Source organism: Prionailurus viverrinus, chromosome B4 (genome assembly GCF_022837055.1).
Source record: "Prionailurus viverrinus isolate Anna chromosome B4, UM_Priviv_1.0, whole genome shotgun sequence".
Classification (NCBI taxonomy): domain Eukaryota; kingdom Metazoa; phylum Chordata; class Mammalia; order Carnivora; family Felidae; genus Prionailurus; species Prionailurus viverrinus.
Window position 1 is genome coordinate 21,073,425 of NC_062567.1, and position 15,651 is coordinate 21,089,075.

The 15,651-nt window shown below is 37.2% G+C and overlaps 1 protein-coding gene across 4 annotated transcripts in view; it reads left to right on the top strand.

The window, feature by feature from the left end:
- The window catches only part of MYO3A (myosin IIIA), a 245,290-nt gene that overhangs the window by 91,523 nt on the left and 138,116 nt on the right, over nucleotides 1-15,651 (top strand). For 3 of the 4 annotated variants that reach the window (XR_007154139.1, XM_047867899.1, XM_047867900.1), the window contains exons 10-11: nucleotides 12,658-12,757; nucleotides 14,380-14,496. Coding sequence is in view for 3 of the 4 variants with exons in the window: in XM_047867899.1 (XP_047723855.1) it covers nucleotides 12,658-12,757; nucleotides 14,380-14,496 (217 nt within the window). In the remaining variant the exon portion in view is untranslated. Of the gene's footprint in view, nucleotides 1-1,521; nucleotides 1,591-12,657; nucleotides 12,758-14,379; nucleotides 14,497-15,651 lie in introns of those variants that run through there. The other variant, XM_047867901.1, reaches the window with a different exon arrangement.

Genomic DNA, 15,651 nt, shown 5'->3' on the forward strand with positions numbered 1-15,651 from the left:
TGGCTTCCAGGTCAAATCTGGCCTGCCTCCTAGTTTTGTAAATGAAATTTTATTAGAACACAGTCATTTGTTCATATATTATCTATGGCTGCTTTCATACTGTAATGACAAGATTGAATAGTTGTGAATAGTTGTGACCCATGTGGCCTTCAAAGCTGAAAATATTCATCTACTTTTTTTTTTTTACAAAGAAAATTTGCCAATCCCTGTTCTAGAGTATGGAATCTTGGTCATGGTAATGAATGGGCAAAAGGCATTAGAGAAAAGAAAAATCAAGAAGTGATTTTTAAGGGTGTCAATAATGAAATTATGATGGTACAGAGTATCATATAGCAACATGCATATTATATTGGTCTTCATTTATTTCATATACTTTAGCACCCACACAGAGAAAGTAGAAAGAGATTTAGAATAGTAGGGACAACATCATAGGGGGCTTTAGTGCAACGATTTAGAATAAATTAAGGAAGATGCTAACATAGATATGGATTTTTCTCTGCTTTCATGTATCACTTTTCCCACTTCATCCTTCCTTCCAACAGTGCTACAAGTTTTATGAATGAGTGTTTATCTGTATAGTCCAGATGAAAGCACATCTTTACAAAATTATATGTGAGAGAGGAAGAGCTCTGTGAATGAAAAACGCAATTAAAAATGTGGTGGGGGCTTGCTGGGTAACTGTGAACGTCCATCACTGCTGTCATTGCCAGAGTTGACCTGCTGATCTGGCTGGCCAGGCTGGTGTGTGCTCTCCTCCCCACCATGTCAGAAGTACGTACTTGGCCAAAGGGGTCCAAGTGCAGGTAAATAAAAACTGGTCTTCCCAAGCGTACCAGTGAGAGCCTGTACCCCCATTGGTACCACCAGTTGTGACTTAGTTACTGGAATTTAAAGATGGATAAGGAAACTAAAACAAAACCATTGATTAGATTTATGTTTGATAAAGGATTTCTGTACAACCCCCAGTGACTCCTGAATCACCTTACAGCATAGAGCTTGGTATTTACAAGAGTGCATTTTACCAAATTAAAAGCAAATAAAGCTGTTGCATTATAACAGTACAACTGAATAGTAAGGATAAAAATTTAACATCAGGCAGCAGTAGTTGTTTCTTTTTTCAGTGTGTAGAACTGAATTACAAGTGGAGCTGTAATATCCACCCTAAGGGTATTTGTGACCTTTGACAACACAGAAAGAAAATATTTATAGTCTGAAACTATGTCTCTTCAGTATGACAGAGTAAATGAAAAAGATAATCTGTTTAACAAGCTGTACTTTACACAAGAGGACAAAAATCTTATAGAAGGATTCTGACTTTGCTTTTTCCAAGTCTTTCAGAAATAAAATAATAAAGTAACAAGAATGGAAACCAATTCTATAAAATGAAGGCAAAAGGAAAATGTTAGAAGTGTAAAATTATCTTGAAGTATAAACATATGTGTACATATATAATTTTTTCTTTGAGCATTCCAATTGTTTATAATCAGAGAAAAAAATAATAAAATTTCTTTGGCTCCACAGATGAACATTTTGTAAAGCAACCTATCACTCCTTTTGTTTGAGAAATGTATTTTGAGAACCTACCATTTGCAGGAATCTGGTCTAGGAGTAAGGGGTAAGTCAGTCAACAGATGAAAAAACAAACAAAGCAAAATAGAATAAGTAAACTATGTAATATGTTAGATGGTGATATACACTAAAGGGAATACAGAGAAAGGTAGGGAGGACTGAACTTCCTGGAGGGATGGGGGAGGGTAGAACTGCCGTGTTAAAGAGGGGCATCAGCCGGGACCTCCCAATGGAGGAGGTGCATCAGCCTGTGGCTCTGCAGGTGGAGGAAGAGTCGGGAGACCCCTCAGGCAAGACCCCGCCAAGTATTGGAAACCCTGCCAGGAGGGACCAGGGGGTGACAAGATCTGATGCAGTAGGTGGGGGGGGGTCAGTTTACATGGGGCCTTTCTCTTAGTAACATCAGGCCATTGGAGGGTACTGATTGGAGACTGACATCTAACTTATTTAAAAAGGTCATTCTCATGGCACCTGGGTGGCTCAGTCAGTTAAGCATCCAACTCTGGATTTTGGCTCAGGTCATAATCTCACCGTTCATGAGATGGAGCCCTGCATTGGGCTCTGCACTGACAATGTAGAGCCTGCTTGGGATTCTCTCTCTCTCTGTCTCCCTCTCTCTCTGTCTCTCCCCTGTTCACATTCTCTCTCTCTCTCTCTCTCTCTCTCTCTCTCTCTCAAAATAAATAAAACTAAATTTATATATATATGGTCATTCTCACTATTTGTCATAATCCAATAAGAATAATGGGAATTTAAAGATCAAGGGAGTAGCAGTGGAGGTTTTACTCAGAAATAGACATTGAAGTCTTATTGAATACCCTCTTGGTTTAAGAGTTAGAAGGAGAGCAGAATATTGTTCATTTGTAAGAAATGCCCCTTTTTACCCATGGGTCAAGTCAGCAGCTCCAGGCAACCTTTCTGAGCTGTTCCTACATGTGTTCTGGAGCTTTCATGACATCAATTTTTTCCCTGTCTTTCTCACTGTTTCCAGCCTTGGTTAATGGGCTCTCATCTCCTCAGTGGAGATGGAGAGAAATGAAGACTTCAGATATTTTAAGGAGATGAAAACGACATAATCTGGTGATGGAGTAGATATAGGAGGTTAGAGAGATGGAGATTTCTGGTGTGTGCAGTTAATTAGATGATGGGTCAGCCAGTGAGACAAGTGCTAGAGGAGTTCTAGGCTTTGTTGCAGAAGAGTGTGCTTTGCTCTTTGGATATTTGGAATTTGAATGCATTGAAGACCTCTGTGTTTCTCAGCAGTCATGCCCTCCGCCATCCCAGTTTCCTCAACCTCTAGCCTCTCCCACACTAGCACTCTGCCTTCTGGCTGCAGTAGATTGTCACTGTCCTGGGGCACATGCCCTCTCTGGTCAATCCACACATGCTACTCTCTCTCAGATTTGACCACCTGCCAGTCACCACCCACATACAAATACTCTTCCTCAGGTTGTGGAACCCTGTCTGTACTCAAATGCCAAGATTGAATGCTAAATCTGCTGAGCACCATTCCCTGTTCACCAGAAGGGGATTATTGCTTCCTTGCTATTTAATGTAACTTCAGTTTGGCACTTGCCATATGTCTTGTGTTGTTTTAAATGTATTTATAGCTCCCACTTGATTGAGACTCATTGAACATATGGTTTGGATCTCTTTTCACCTACAGTAATCCCTTAACACTTAGGACAGTGCCTTTCACAGAGCAGGGTCTCAGTAAATATGAATTGGATTGAAAAATGACATAGATGAGAGGATTCTAAAGAAAATGCACTTCTGAAATCTATAGCTTTCACTTTCTATAAACATGTATTTTTTTAATTATTAAAAAATTTTGCCTTACAATCTACTGTCTGATACTTGGTATGTAGTTAAATCTAACAAATTGTTGTATGCATTGTTTAAAAGATTAGACACCAGAAAAATGAAGGTTCACCAAAATAGTAGCAATCGTGATTGATTAGATATTCACTAATGTATGAAATTATAGAAAAATTAACATATTCTTTTGGAAATCTAGGTGTACTTCCTCATTTTAAAAAATACCTAATGTTATACTGGGAAAAATTCAAAGTTTTTATCTATACAATCTCTAAAGAATTAAGTTTGTTTCAAATAACCATGGATATCATATTAAGGTAGTGATGAAGATTGGACTAAATATCTTCCTTTGACAGATAATCATTTGCTTTTTCATTTACTCAATCTACATTTATTTATTGACTACCTGCTATCTCCCAGCTACTGTTTAGGTCCCTAGGATACATTAGTGACCAAAAGAGACATGTAAAATGTAAAAGATTTTCTCGGTTGCCGATCTTTTTAAAATTTTCATTCATAGAATATATTTTTTTTCTTATTCATTGAAACTTCAATGGCTTTTAAGATGTTTAACTTAAGGAGAAAGCTTTTATACACCTGTTGTGTATACCTTAATTAACTGTGAATGATTATGTATTTTCAAAACCCATGTGAGCAAATACAGCTTTATCAATTAATTGAGTAGTATTTGTAGCAATAGCCACAGCTACATCCTTGATTTTAACATCTTCTTCTTTGAAAATGAATCTATCCAAACATATCAGCCCTAGCCCAAATTATCTTAACTTTTTTGTTTATATGTGCATTGTTAACTGTTTCATCAGAGTGTGTGCTCTGTTGAGCAGGTGACCCTATCTTCTGTTTTCCTCATAGCTTTAGCCCAGCTCTGAATTGCCTGAAATATATTGGATGCTGTAGAAATTTAAATATTTATTGAATGAGTGAATGCAGTAATAGATGTTGAAACATGTATAATTTAAAGCTCTACCTGGTGTGTGTGTGTGTGTGTGTGTGTGTGTGTGTGTGTGTTTGTGTTTGGAGGGGGAAAGCCTAACAAACCCAAACAGGATGGAGATGTCATATCAATCATCTGCTTCATTTGAGTTTTGCCAAAAGGTTGGACATATCACAGGCTTGCTGACAATTCATAAAATGGAAGGAAATTGGACTGTAATATATTTACCTGTTCTTCTCACTCTTATACCCTGTGATCTTGTGCATTGTTAATTGGGTAGCTTTTTATTTTATTTTATTTTTTTTTTCAACTTTTATTTATTTTTGGGACAGAGAGAGACAGAGCATGAACGGGGGAGGGGCAGAGAGAGAGGGAGACACAGAATCGGAAACAGGCTCCAGGCTCTGAGCCATCAGCCCAGAGCCTGACGCGGGGCTCGAACCCACGGACCGCGAGATCATGACCTGGCTGAAGTCGGACGCTTAACCGACTGCGCCACCCAGGCGCCCCTATTGGGTAGCTTTTTAAATGTTAAGCTAATTTTAAAGCTGAACAATGATATCACTGATGCAACTAATCATGCCTCAGTGCCACATGAAAGAATATACTAAATGTGAGCCACTCACTAGTGCTTTGATATGACAGCTGAAACTGTTGGGGTTTTTTTCGCTTTGTCTCCATAAACGTTAAGACCCAACCAAGTGACAGCAGTGTTGACCATGCTTTCCAGAGCAGCCCATTCCAATGACCCTGTCTAACAGTAACTGATGGTGCAGAAATACAGATGTGGGAGAAACACAGATAGGCAATTCCAGCGACCATGGGCCTTCTCCAGTTAAGCCGGCCTGGCAGAGAGCACCACTCTGCCCTGACCAGCAAGAAATGGTCAGGGAGATGGGTGTGCTGGAGCCAAGATGTGCTTGGCAGCTGTGTGTCTTTTCACAGTGCACCGTCTAAGCTTCAGCCCTGTTCTCTAAAGTCAGCCTTGAACACTGCAGTGAGAATAGAGAGGAGAAGAAAAGAAAGAGTTTGCTTGTTTCCCTGTCATCTGATAGAATGCATAATTCCTGCTGAGATGCTACCATCAGGGTATACATAGGACTTAACAATAAACACAATGAAATCCTTAGAAAACAAGAATATTCATGAATCCTCCATCAGCAAGACCTGGGCCCAAATTCTTCTCATTTCTTGCTTGGTTTATGCTGAGTCCAGTGTCATGTATTTACAAGTTACCTTTGTTGAAGGTAGAAGGGTATCTGGAGTGGGAAGAGATGGAGACCACTAAATATAAAATTAATAGAAATAAAAATTTATAATATAATTAAGTATAAATTAAAATAAAATATTAAATATAAAGTATATGAAGATCGAACCCATGACCATAAAAGCAACAATAATAGCTAAAATTTATTAAGCATTGCAGGTACTGAATGAATCACTTCACATGTATTATTTAATTTAACCTCATAACAACCTTATGAAACAGACTATTATTATTCCCATTTTATATCAGAGAAAGCAGAGTAAGTTACTTGTCCAAGGCTACATGGCTAGTAAGGGGTCGAGCCACAGTTTGAGTAATAATAGCTATTAAATATTAGGCATTTTCAAGTGCCCATTCTAAATAAACATCTTACATGAAATCTATTTTTATTTATCCTCACAAACTCTTTTGTTGTTTTCTCTGAGCATTCTGATTCTAGAGCCCATGCTTTTAATACTACTTGGGTGTCATTAATACTATGATCTAAACAAAGGAAAGGGTTCATATAGCTTCAGAAATAACTTTTTAAAGTTTATTTATTTATTTTGAGGGAGAGGGTGTGATCTGGGAGAGGAGCAGAGAGAGAGGGAGACAGCGAATCCCAAGCAGGCTCTACACTGTTAGAGCCCATCCTGGGGCTTGATCTCATGAATCGTGAGATCATGACCTGAGCCAAAATCCAGAGTCAGACACTTAACCAACTGAGCCAGAAATAATTTTTGATTCTCTATATAAGCATCTCAGAATTTAGTTCAGTGTCTAATACTTTTTCAGTCAATCCATAATCCACCCTGACTTTTTACACATTGTTGTCACCTGTTCAACCAGGCTCTGCATCCCTCAGCCCCTCTACCCTTGAGTTGAACTGAAAAGAAAATAGAGGAGTCATGTTCTAGAGTAGGACCAAGCCATCTTCACAATCACCCTGATAAAGTCTTTATAAGTGATTTTAAAAAAAAGTTTTTTAGAGTCACAGAAAATGACTCTACATTTTTCTCTTCATGATGAAGCAATCATCCGTCTCCTAGGTAATATACCTAATCAATACACAAAATTATCAAGCCCATTAAGTTGACAAATTATAGAATTCCAGAACTGGAAGAGGCAGCAGAGATGATATGATTCAGCTGTTTTAATGCCATCAATCTAGGGAAGATTATTAGGTTTCAGTATTTTCTGGTGATAACGTGTCTTTTTAGGAAATGAGAGGGATAGATTTATCTTCTCAAATCTAAATAGAAAAGCCTAAAATCCTACTTTCTCATGGTATCTCATTTTCAGTGTTCTTTTTATTGAATTTCAAAAGTTCTTGATATATTAAACATTGATTTTTTTTCCATCATATATGCACACTGCAAATATTTTTTTATTTTCCTTATAGCTTGTGTTTTTATTATACTACGAAAATTGTTATCCTGTCACATCTACCCCATATTTTTTATTCTCTTTTCTATCTTATCATACTTACAAATTCCATCCCTACCCCATTATTATTACACAACTATTCTTCTGTATCTTCTCCTAGAACTTTATGATTGTATTTTTAAATCTGTTAAGTTTATTAATCCACCTGGAATATATTTTTACATAAGGTACATGATTCCCAAATGTTTAATTAGCTGTTCTGGCCCAATTTCTTGAATTTTTTCTTTCTCTACTAGTTTGAAATGCCACATTTATAGTATGTTCTTAGAATATGACCCTAAATTGTAAAATATTCACTACTAGAATTTTAACTTTTCTTGGCTGTCCTTAGTGATACATTAGTGATGATGTTTATTTTTAGAGTACAGTGATTCTTTTTCTTTACTACAGTAGGCTATTCTACTCCATCATTTCCAGTCTTCCTCTTCATTGAAATGCTTCAGTGGCTTCCCATTATGCCTGGAGTCTAGCCTCACCACGCACCACTGTCCCTGTCACCATTTCAGCTGCAGGGCCCTTCGCTAAGTCCAAGGAACACAACGTATGCCCTCCTGCCTCCAGGCTCCCGTGCATGTTATTCCCCTTTTCCCCAACAGGTATCGGCCTGACAACCTCTGCACACTTGGGTACATATATATTAAAAAAAGCAAAATTTCACATTTCCCATTAAAACTGTGAATCACAGAATTGAATTCTGTGGATATTACAAGCGTATTATGGTAAGAGGTCAGAAAGATGGTATGTCAGGTAGGTTTTGGGGCCCGCTGGCTTAATTAAAAGGTTTGCCAGAAATTATGGGATATGAACTAAAATAGAAGGACATAGGGTTGGTCACGCGAAGAGATAATATTCTTGGCATACTGGCTAGTTGGGTGGGGCTCAGTATGGTGAGCATCTGTATCCTTGATGCCAGGCATAGAAAGATGAGTAATGCTTGGTTTCTGCCCACAAGTTTCTCCTAGTCCAGTAGGAATGATGAACATTCCTACTTAAATATGAAAGCTTCTCTGCTAGTAGTGCATTCTCTCTGCAAAGTCCTGCAAAAGCTTCACAGAGAGGATGTTATTTGAGCCTGACTTTGTATGATAAAGTAGAACTTTGCCAGACATGGAAGGAAAATAATTCCAGGCAGAGAAAGAATGAGCAAAACAGAGAATCTCGAAATACTTGGCATATTGGGGAATGTTCTGTACAGAGATGATAGTTGATGCTGCTGGAAAGGCTCTTTGAGACAAGGCTGTGAAGGGCTGTGAATTCCATGCCAAGGAGTTTTTAAGTCATGTTGTAGAAAATGGGGAGCCATCTGAGGTTTTCAGTCATTACAATGATATCTTTTCTCAGTTTTTGGACACTAATACCAAAAGCATCAGAGGATGAATTTACAGGAGTGGAAGAGTGAGTGTAGCAGCCAGCCAAATATTGATCCCCATATTCTTCACCATCTGTTTCTTGTAATTCTCTAGGAACAGTCTTTAGCTACCAAATCAGCCCATAAAAACAGATGAAAAACTCAGGGCTCTGCAATTAAATGGATAATTGGACTTCTTTCTCTGTTTTCTCAAAAATAGTATGAGTCTCTTTGGAAGTAGGGGAATAAATAAGATGATACCTGTTGAATTCAGCAAATATGGAGACCAACTAAGTGGAAATTCTGTGCCAGAAATTGTACAGGATATATATTGACTCATTCATTCAACTAACATTTATTGAGGACCTACTATGTTTTAAATAATCTGCTTGTTCCTAAAGTACAAGGGGGAACCAAGGACACACAGCCTCATGCATCTTGGAGTTTACAGAGTAATAATGGATTCAAATATTAACTAAATCATCCATACCAATAAGTGTATATTTGTAAATTTTTGTAAATGCTATCGAAATTGGGGAATCTAAGAGTTGAAAATAGAAGTAAAACTATCCCCATTATTAGATACAAGTTTTCTATCAGGGTGATCTGCAAATATTTTCTCCCAGTCTGTGGCTTTGCTTTTTGTTCTTTAACAGTATCTTCCATAGAGCAGAAGTTTTTAATTTTAATGAAGTCCAAGTTACTGATTTTTTTCTTTCATGGATGGTGCTTTTGGTGTTATATCTACAAACTCATTTCCAAACCCAGGGTTATCAAGATTTTCCCCAATGTTATCTTCTAGGAGTTTTACAGTTTCAGATTTTACAATTAGGTTTGTGATCCATTTTGAGTTAATTTATGTGAAAGGGGCCAGGTTAGGGTCTAGATTTTTTTTTATTTTTGCATATGGACATCCAGCTTTTCTAGCTCCATAGGTTGAGAAATCCCCAGAGAACTTTACAGTCTAGTTAAGGGAATAGGGCTCATATACAAACGATGGGCTGAAATGCCATAACTAAAATATTTGTCCTGAAGGATGTATAGAATTATGCTGAGAAGTTTTAAGAGGTGACATTTGAGGTGAGCTGTGAACATAAAGTTTCATCATACAGCTGAAGAGGAAATAATATAAACAAAGGGTAAATCTTACTGACTGCAATGTTGAGAAGAATGTAGAAGGCAAAGGTGGCAGCAGGGAACCTTCCTGGGTGGGAGGAGATAGCGATAGTGGGATGCAATATGGCAGAGGTGATGGTGGTAGGATATTGTTGGTCCTAGATGGACTTTGACATTAAGCTGATGGAATTTGTATGTAGATTGCATGAAAGATATGAGAGAAAGAGAAGAGCTAAGGATCCCTGAGCTTTTTAACATAAACAATCAGGAGAGTGGAGTCACAATTTACTGAGATAAGAATTATGGGACAGGAGCAGGTTTGGGGCTGCATATTCAGGAGGGGTTGGGATGTGTTAAGTCTGCCTGTTAGACTTCTGAGTGAAGTGTTGAGTAAGCAGTTGGATGCTTAAGTCTGGAGATCAGCAGAGTTGTCAATGCGTAAGTGGTATTTAAAGCTCTGAAATCAGGAAGTGAGTAGATACAGAAGAAAATAACCACAAGGATTGAAGCTCCAGAGATCCCAAACGTGACAGTTAGAAAGATGAGGAGGAACCAGAAAAAGATACTCAGGTGGAGATGCCAGTGAGGCAAGGAAGAGAATCAAGAGAAGTGTACAGGACACTAAAACAAGTATATTTAAGAAGGAGTTTGTTGATGTTGCCAGTACGTTAAGTAAAATGAAGACTTAGACTTGACCATTGGATTTAGCAGTGTAAGGCCGTTAATGTTCTTAACAAGAGCTATTTCCATGGAGTCAGAAATGGCAGCCTGACTGAAATGGGTTTTCTTAAAGGATGGAAAGAAATTAAGTAGAGATAATTCTTTTGAGGATTTTTCTTGGTATAAAGCGAGGAAATAAAAGAGTAGATGAAAGAAATTGGAACTCAAGAAAGGGTGTTGTGTTTGTTTCTTTTCAGACAAGTACTATAATACCTGAGAGGGAAAAATGAGTGATGTTAGGAATGAGAGAGGAACCAGTGGAAGTGGTGTCCTTGAATAAATGAGAGAAGACAGAATCCAGTGAACCAAAAGAGGGGCTGGCCAAAGATAGAGGTGGGGACAGTTTATCAATAGTGACTTAATTCTAAAACATCCAGTGGTTGGCAGGGATGTGAAGAAAAAGGAACATTCATGCACTGTTGGTGGGAATGCAAATTGGTGCAGCCATGGTGGAAGACAGTATGGAAGTTCCCCCCAAAATTAAAAGTAGAACTACCATATGATCCAGGAATTACACTACTTGGTATTTACTCAAAGAAAACAAAAATACTAATTCAAAGGGATACACACACTCCTATGTTTATTGCAGCATTATCTACAATAGCCAAACTGTGGAAACAGCCCAAGTGTCCATTGATAGATGAATGGATAAAGAAGATGTGGTGTGTGTGTGTGTGTGTGTGTGTGTGTGTGTGTGTGTGTGTGTGTGATGGACTATTATTCAGCCAAAAAAAGAATGAAATTTTGCCAACAAAACAACATGGTTGGAACTAGAGTATAATGCTAAGTGACATAAGCTAGTCAGAGAAAGACAAATACCATGATTTCATTCATATGTGGAATTTAAGAAACAAAACAAACAAAGGAAAAAAAGAGACCAACCAAAAAACAGACTCTTAACTATAGAGAACAAACCGATGGTTGCCAGAAGGCAGGTAGGTGGGAGCATGGATGAAATAGGTGAAACGGATTAAGAGTAACACTTATCTTGATGAACACTGAGTAGTATATGGAATTGTTGAATCACCATATTGTATGCCTGACATGAATATAACACTATGTTAACTACACTGGAATTAAAAAATTTAAAAAATAGTGACCTAATTCGCTAAGCAATGAGAAACCATTAAAGTCTACTGAGTAAGTGGTATGGTTCTTGTTATTCCTCATAGTCTATTCCTTTTACGAATGGACAAATTCAAATGCTTAAAAGTACAGTTGACCCTTGAACAACATGGGTTTGAGCTGCACTGGTTCACTTGTATGCAGATTTTTTTCAATAAATACAATATAACACTGTAAGTGTATTTTCTCTTATTATTTTCTTTTTTTTTTAGATTTTATTTATTTTGAGGGTGAGAGAGAGTGTGAGCAGGGGAGGGGCAGTGGGAGATGGAGAGAGAGAATTCTGCACAGAGCCCAATGTGAGGCTTGATCTCACAAACTATGAGATCATGACCTCTGAGCTGAAATCAAGAATCAGACACTTAACCACTGAACCACCCAGGCACCCCTATTCTTCATGATTTTCTTAATAGTATTTTCTTTTCCTAGCTTACTTTATTGTAAGAATACAGAATAAAATATGTATAACATAGAAAATATGTGCTAATCAACTTTATGTTATCGGTAAGGCTTCTGGTCAACACTATAGTTAAGTTTTGAGGAGTCAAAAGTTATACCTGGATTTTTGACTTTGTGGAGGCATTGGAACCTCTAACCCCACATTGTTTCAAAAGTCTACTGTATCTCCAAAAATAAACCTTGAAAATACAGTTTTGTTCAAGACACCAAGTAGATGAGAATTTCATGGCCAGAAAAGTTGAAACAAACCATGGTGTCTATCTCAGCAGCTTCCACAGCCTTCGTGTCAAATCAAGAATCTTTGGCTGTTCTCTGAAGTTGCTGAAATGTTTCCTTTGAAAATAAATTCCTAGTGCCTGAAACCAATTTTCTACGTGTGTCTAACCATTTGAAAATTCACAATGGGGTTTATTTTGTATTTCTCTTAAAAATTGATGAATAATAATTTTTAATGTTGCCATTCCTTGGCCACCAATGGTCTGACACTACCTCAGACAAAATTGGAAATCTAATGAATTCAGATCTCTCTGACTCACCAATTTGTAACAGATCAAGTCACACATAGGAATTTAGAGGAAGCTTCCAAGCAAATTATATATAGGAGAGTTTTTGATAGAATTAATGGACTCTTTTCATCATCTGTGAGGTAAGCTTGACATGTTGTAATTTTCCAATAGAGAGGAGAAAACAGATAAAATATATTAGGCTGTTTTCTGATAAGTGGTCATCATTGAATTTAGGAAATCAGCTTCATAGAAGTTTTTTAATCTCCTATATATCTAAAACCTACTTCCGCTATGATCAGTGATAAGTTCTCAAGTCAGAAAGGATTTTTCTCTTTGTACTGCTCCACAGACATGAACGTATTCACACCAAGAAAAGTAACTTCAGTAGATCACTAATACCCACTCTGAAGGATGTAGACGATTTAGCAACCCTAGAAGTTTTGGATGAGGTAAGAAACGTGGCTTAATTAAACTTAAACATTCTAGATTTTGTTTAACTTATAGATATGAACAGGAAGTTGTTTGAATAGCATCTGTATGCAGTGTCTCTTAGCTTCCTGATTATCTCTCCCATCTTCACTTTTAATACGTATAACTCAAATTTCCAGATCTTTCCAGCCTAACGTCAATTTTTTTTCTTTTTTTGATAGTCAGGTTACAAAGGTGTGGGTTCCCACTAGCATGAGTTGCTTATAAGTTACAGACCCTTTTTCCTCTGAATTCTTTCCAGAAAGCTCAGAGGGATGATTTACTGAGGTCAGAAAATGGTCTGCTTCCTATAACCTCTAATGTGGCATCCTCCTTCTATTTCCTCTTTTGTTCCACTCTCAGTGTCTATACCCAGAGGCTTCTAGGAAACCTCAAGAGCCTGTCTGTCTTAACTAGGGTCAGTGTCCTGCTTGTGGGGTCCCAGATCCCCTGCTCTCAGAGAGCTGGGCCTTCAGGGCAGTGAATTCTACTTGACGCTTCTTACCCAGTGCCTCACAGCTATCTCAAGCATCTCTTATGAAGGTACAAATACAAGCCAGTAAATTACAGCTTTAACTTCCCTTCCTCTCATCTCCCTTCATTCCGGATAATCAGATCATTAGAGAAATAAGTAGCTCCCTTTCAATAACAAGTTGGGATCTCTATCCTGCCTGATCAACTTTTTTTTTTTTAAATACATCTGATACATGCCAGAACATTTTCCTTTGAGATTCAACAAATCAGGAGACATCTTCTGAACAGAAGTAGTCATTTGGTAAATTTAGGGTGGCTTAAACAACTGAAGTACTTGCTCGAAATAATCTTTCTTGGGAACATCAAATATCTTGTAATCAAGTAGTGTTCGCAAGTCAGAGATTTGCCAGCACCTTTATGAATCTCTTCATACCACATTTTTCAATGATGTGAATTTCTGGATTTGTGTATTATAAAGAAGACTTTACTCATCATGTTGCTGACCTATATATTAAACACTGGGCTTATTTGTTTCTGTTGTCTGTGCTTTTGTTTTTGTCTCTTTTGAGCTATGATGTTTTGCTATTCTCGTGTCATGTCTTAAATGATGATTTCTGACACCATTAAAATTGATTCCATGTACTCATGATTTATCAACTATGAAAGTTACTTCTCCACACGTTTCACTGTACCTCATAAAGCCAAATGTCTCAGCAAAGGGCTAAGATATTCTACAGAGCCACCAAATAACCTTGATTTGGAATAAAATCATGTTCACTGTATCTTCCCTTCCCTTTTCTATTGGCTTTTCTCTCTCTCTTTTTTTTCATCTTCCACATTTACTTACTTCCTGGAAGGCTTTCTACATATAATATCCCTGTAATATCTCACGTGACCTTTGGAAAACGCACAGAACAATGCCATACCTCTATGGCTCTCAAAACAAGAAAATGTCTGTCAAGTGGAAGGATAGTTGCTGACCCAACGTTATACTTCTTACTATCAGCATATCTATTTCCTTCTGATCCTTGGTCCAGATTCCAGGTGTTTTCTTTATTACTGTTTACATTTTAAATTGTAACTACCCTTAAATTATTTTTAAGAAAAAAATATTTTTATTTTATTACAGAATACAGTCTCCGAGCAACTTGAGAAGTGTTATTCCAGAGATCAGATTTACATCTATGTGGGAGATATACTCATTGCTCTTAATCCTTTTCAGAGTCTGTGTCTTTATTCCGCAGAGGTATGTGGTGTGGCTTACATTCTTTTACTTTGTACTAGTAATTATACTATTCAGATATTTAAATTAATTTAGATGATGCCAAAGAAAGTTTTATTCAATATCTTGAATAAACAGATAATTATTGCTAAAACATAGAGATAGGAAAAATAGAAGGTGAATCAGTCTGGATATGGTTTGTGGTCTTTCTTTTCCCAAAAGTATGTGGTGGAATGTTAATTACTTATAGTTATTGGTAACTGGCCTGTACTATGTATCATATTAATAAATAGATGCTTACAAAAGTGTATCTTATTGTTTACCTCTGAACCAAGTATGGGAGAGTGAAGAGCATAATTACATTTTTATACAGGTAATATATACTTAATGGCTATGAAACTTGTCATTATGAATTTTAAAATTCCTTTTGACATATTAGTTGGTTTTTAGTATCAGACAGTGTGTGTTTTTTTGAATATGAGTATATAATTATCTATTATTCAAGCCCTAATGGTTTAAATACAGATTAGTATTCTGGAATTAAGCTAGGCTGTTTTTCTTTTTCTTTTTTTTTTTTTAATTTTTTTTAAGTAATCTCTATACCCCACATGGGGGTTGAACCCAGGATCCTGAGATAAAGAGTCACATGCTCTTCTGACTGGACCAGCCAGGCACCCTTTTCATTTTTTCATTTTTTATTTTATTTTTTATTTCTTAAAGATTTTTTATACTTTTTTTAATGTTTATTTTTGAGAGAGAGAGAGAACACGTGGGGGAGGAACAGAGAGAGGAGGACAGAGGATCCAAAGCGGGCTCTGTGCTGACAGCAGCAAGCCCGATGTGTGGCTCGATCTCACAAACTGCGAGATCATGACTTGAGCTGAAGTCAGATACTCAACCAACTGAGCTACGGAGACATCCCTATACTTTTTTTAAAGTTTATTTATTTATTTTGAAAGAGAGAGTAGAGGGTAGAGACAAAGAGAAAATCCCAAGGAGGCTTCTCACTATCAGCACAGAGCTCGACGTAGGGCTCTATCCCTAGAGCTGTGAGATCATGACCTAAGCCGAAATCAAGAAATTACAGTATTTTGGGTTTCTGTTTGCTTGTTTTTTTGCTTTTTGGGTTTTTTTTTCTGAAATAATGGTATTTTGAAACGTTAAGTTCTTCTTTGAAAG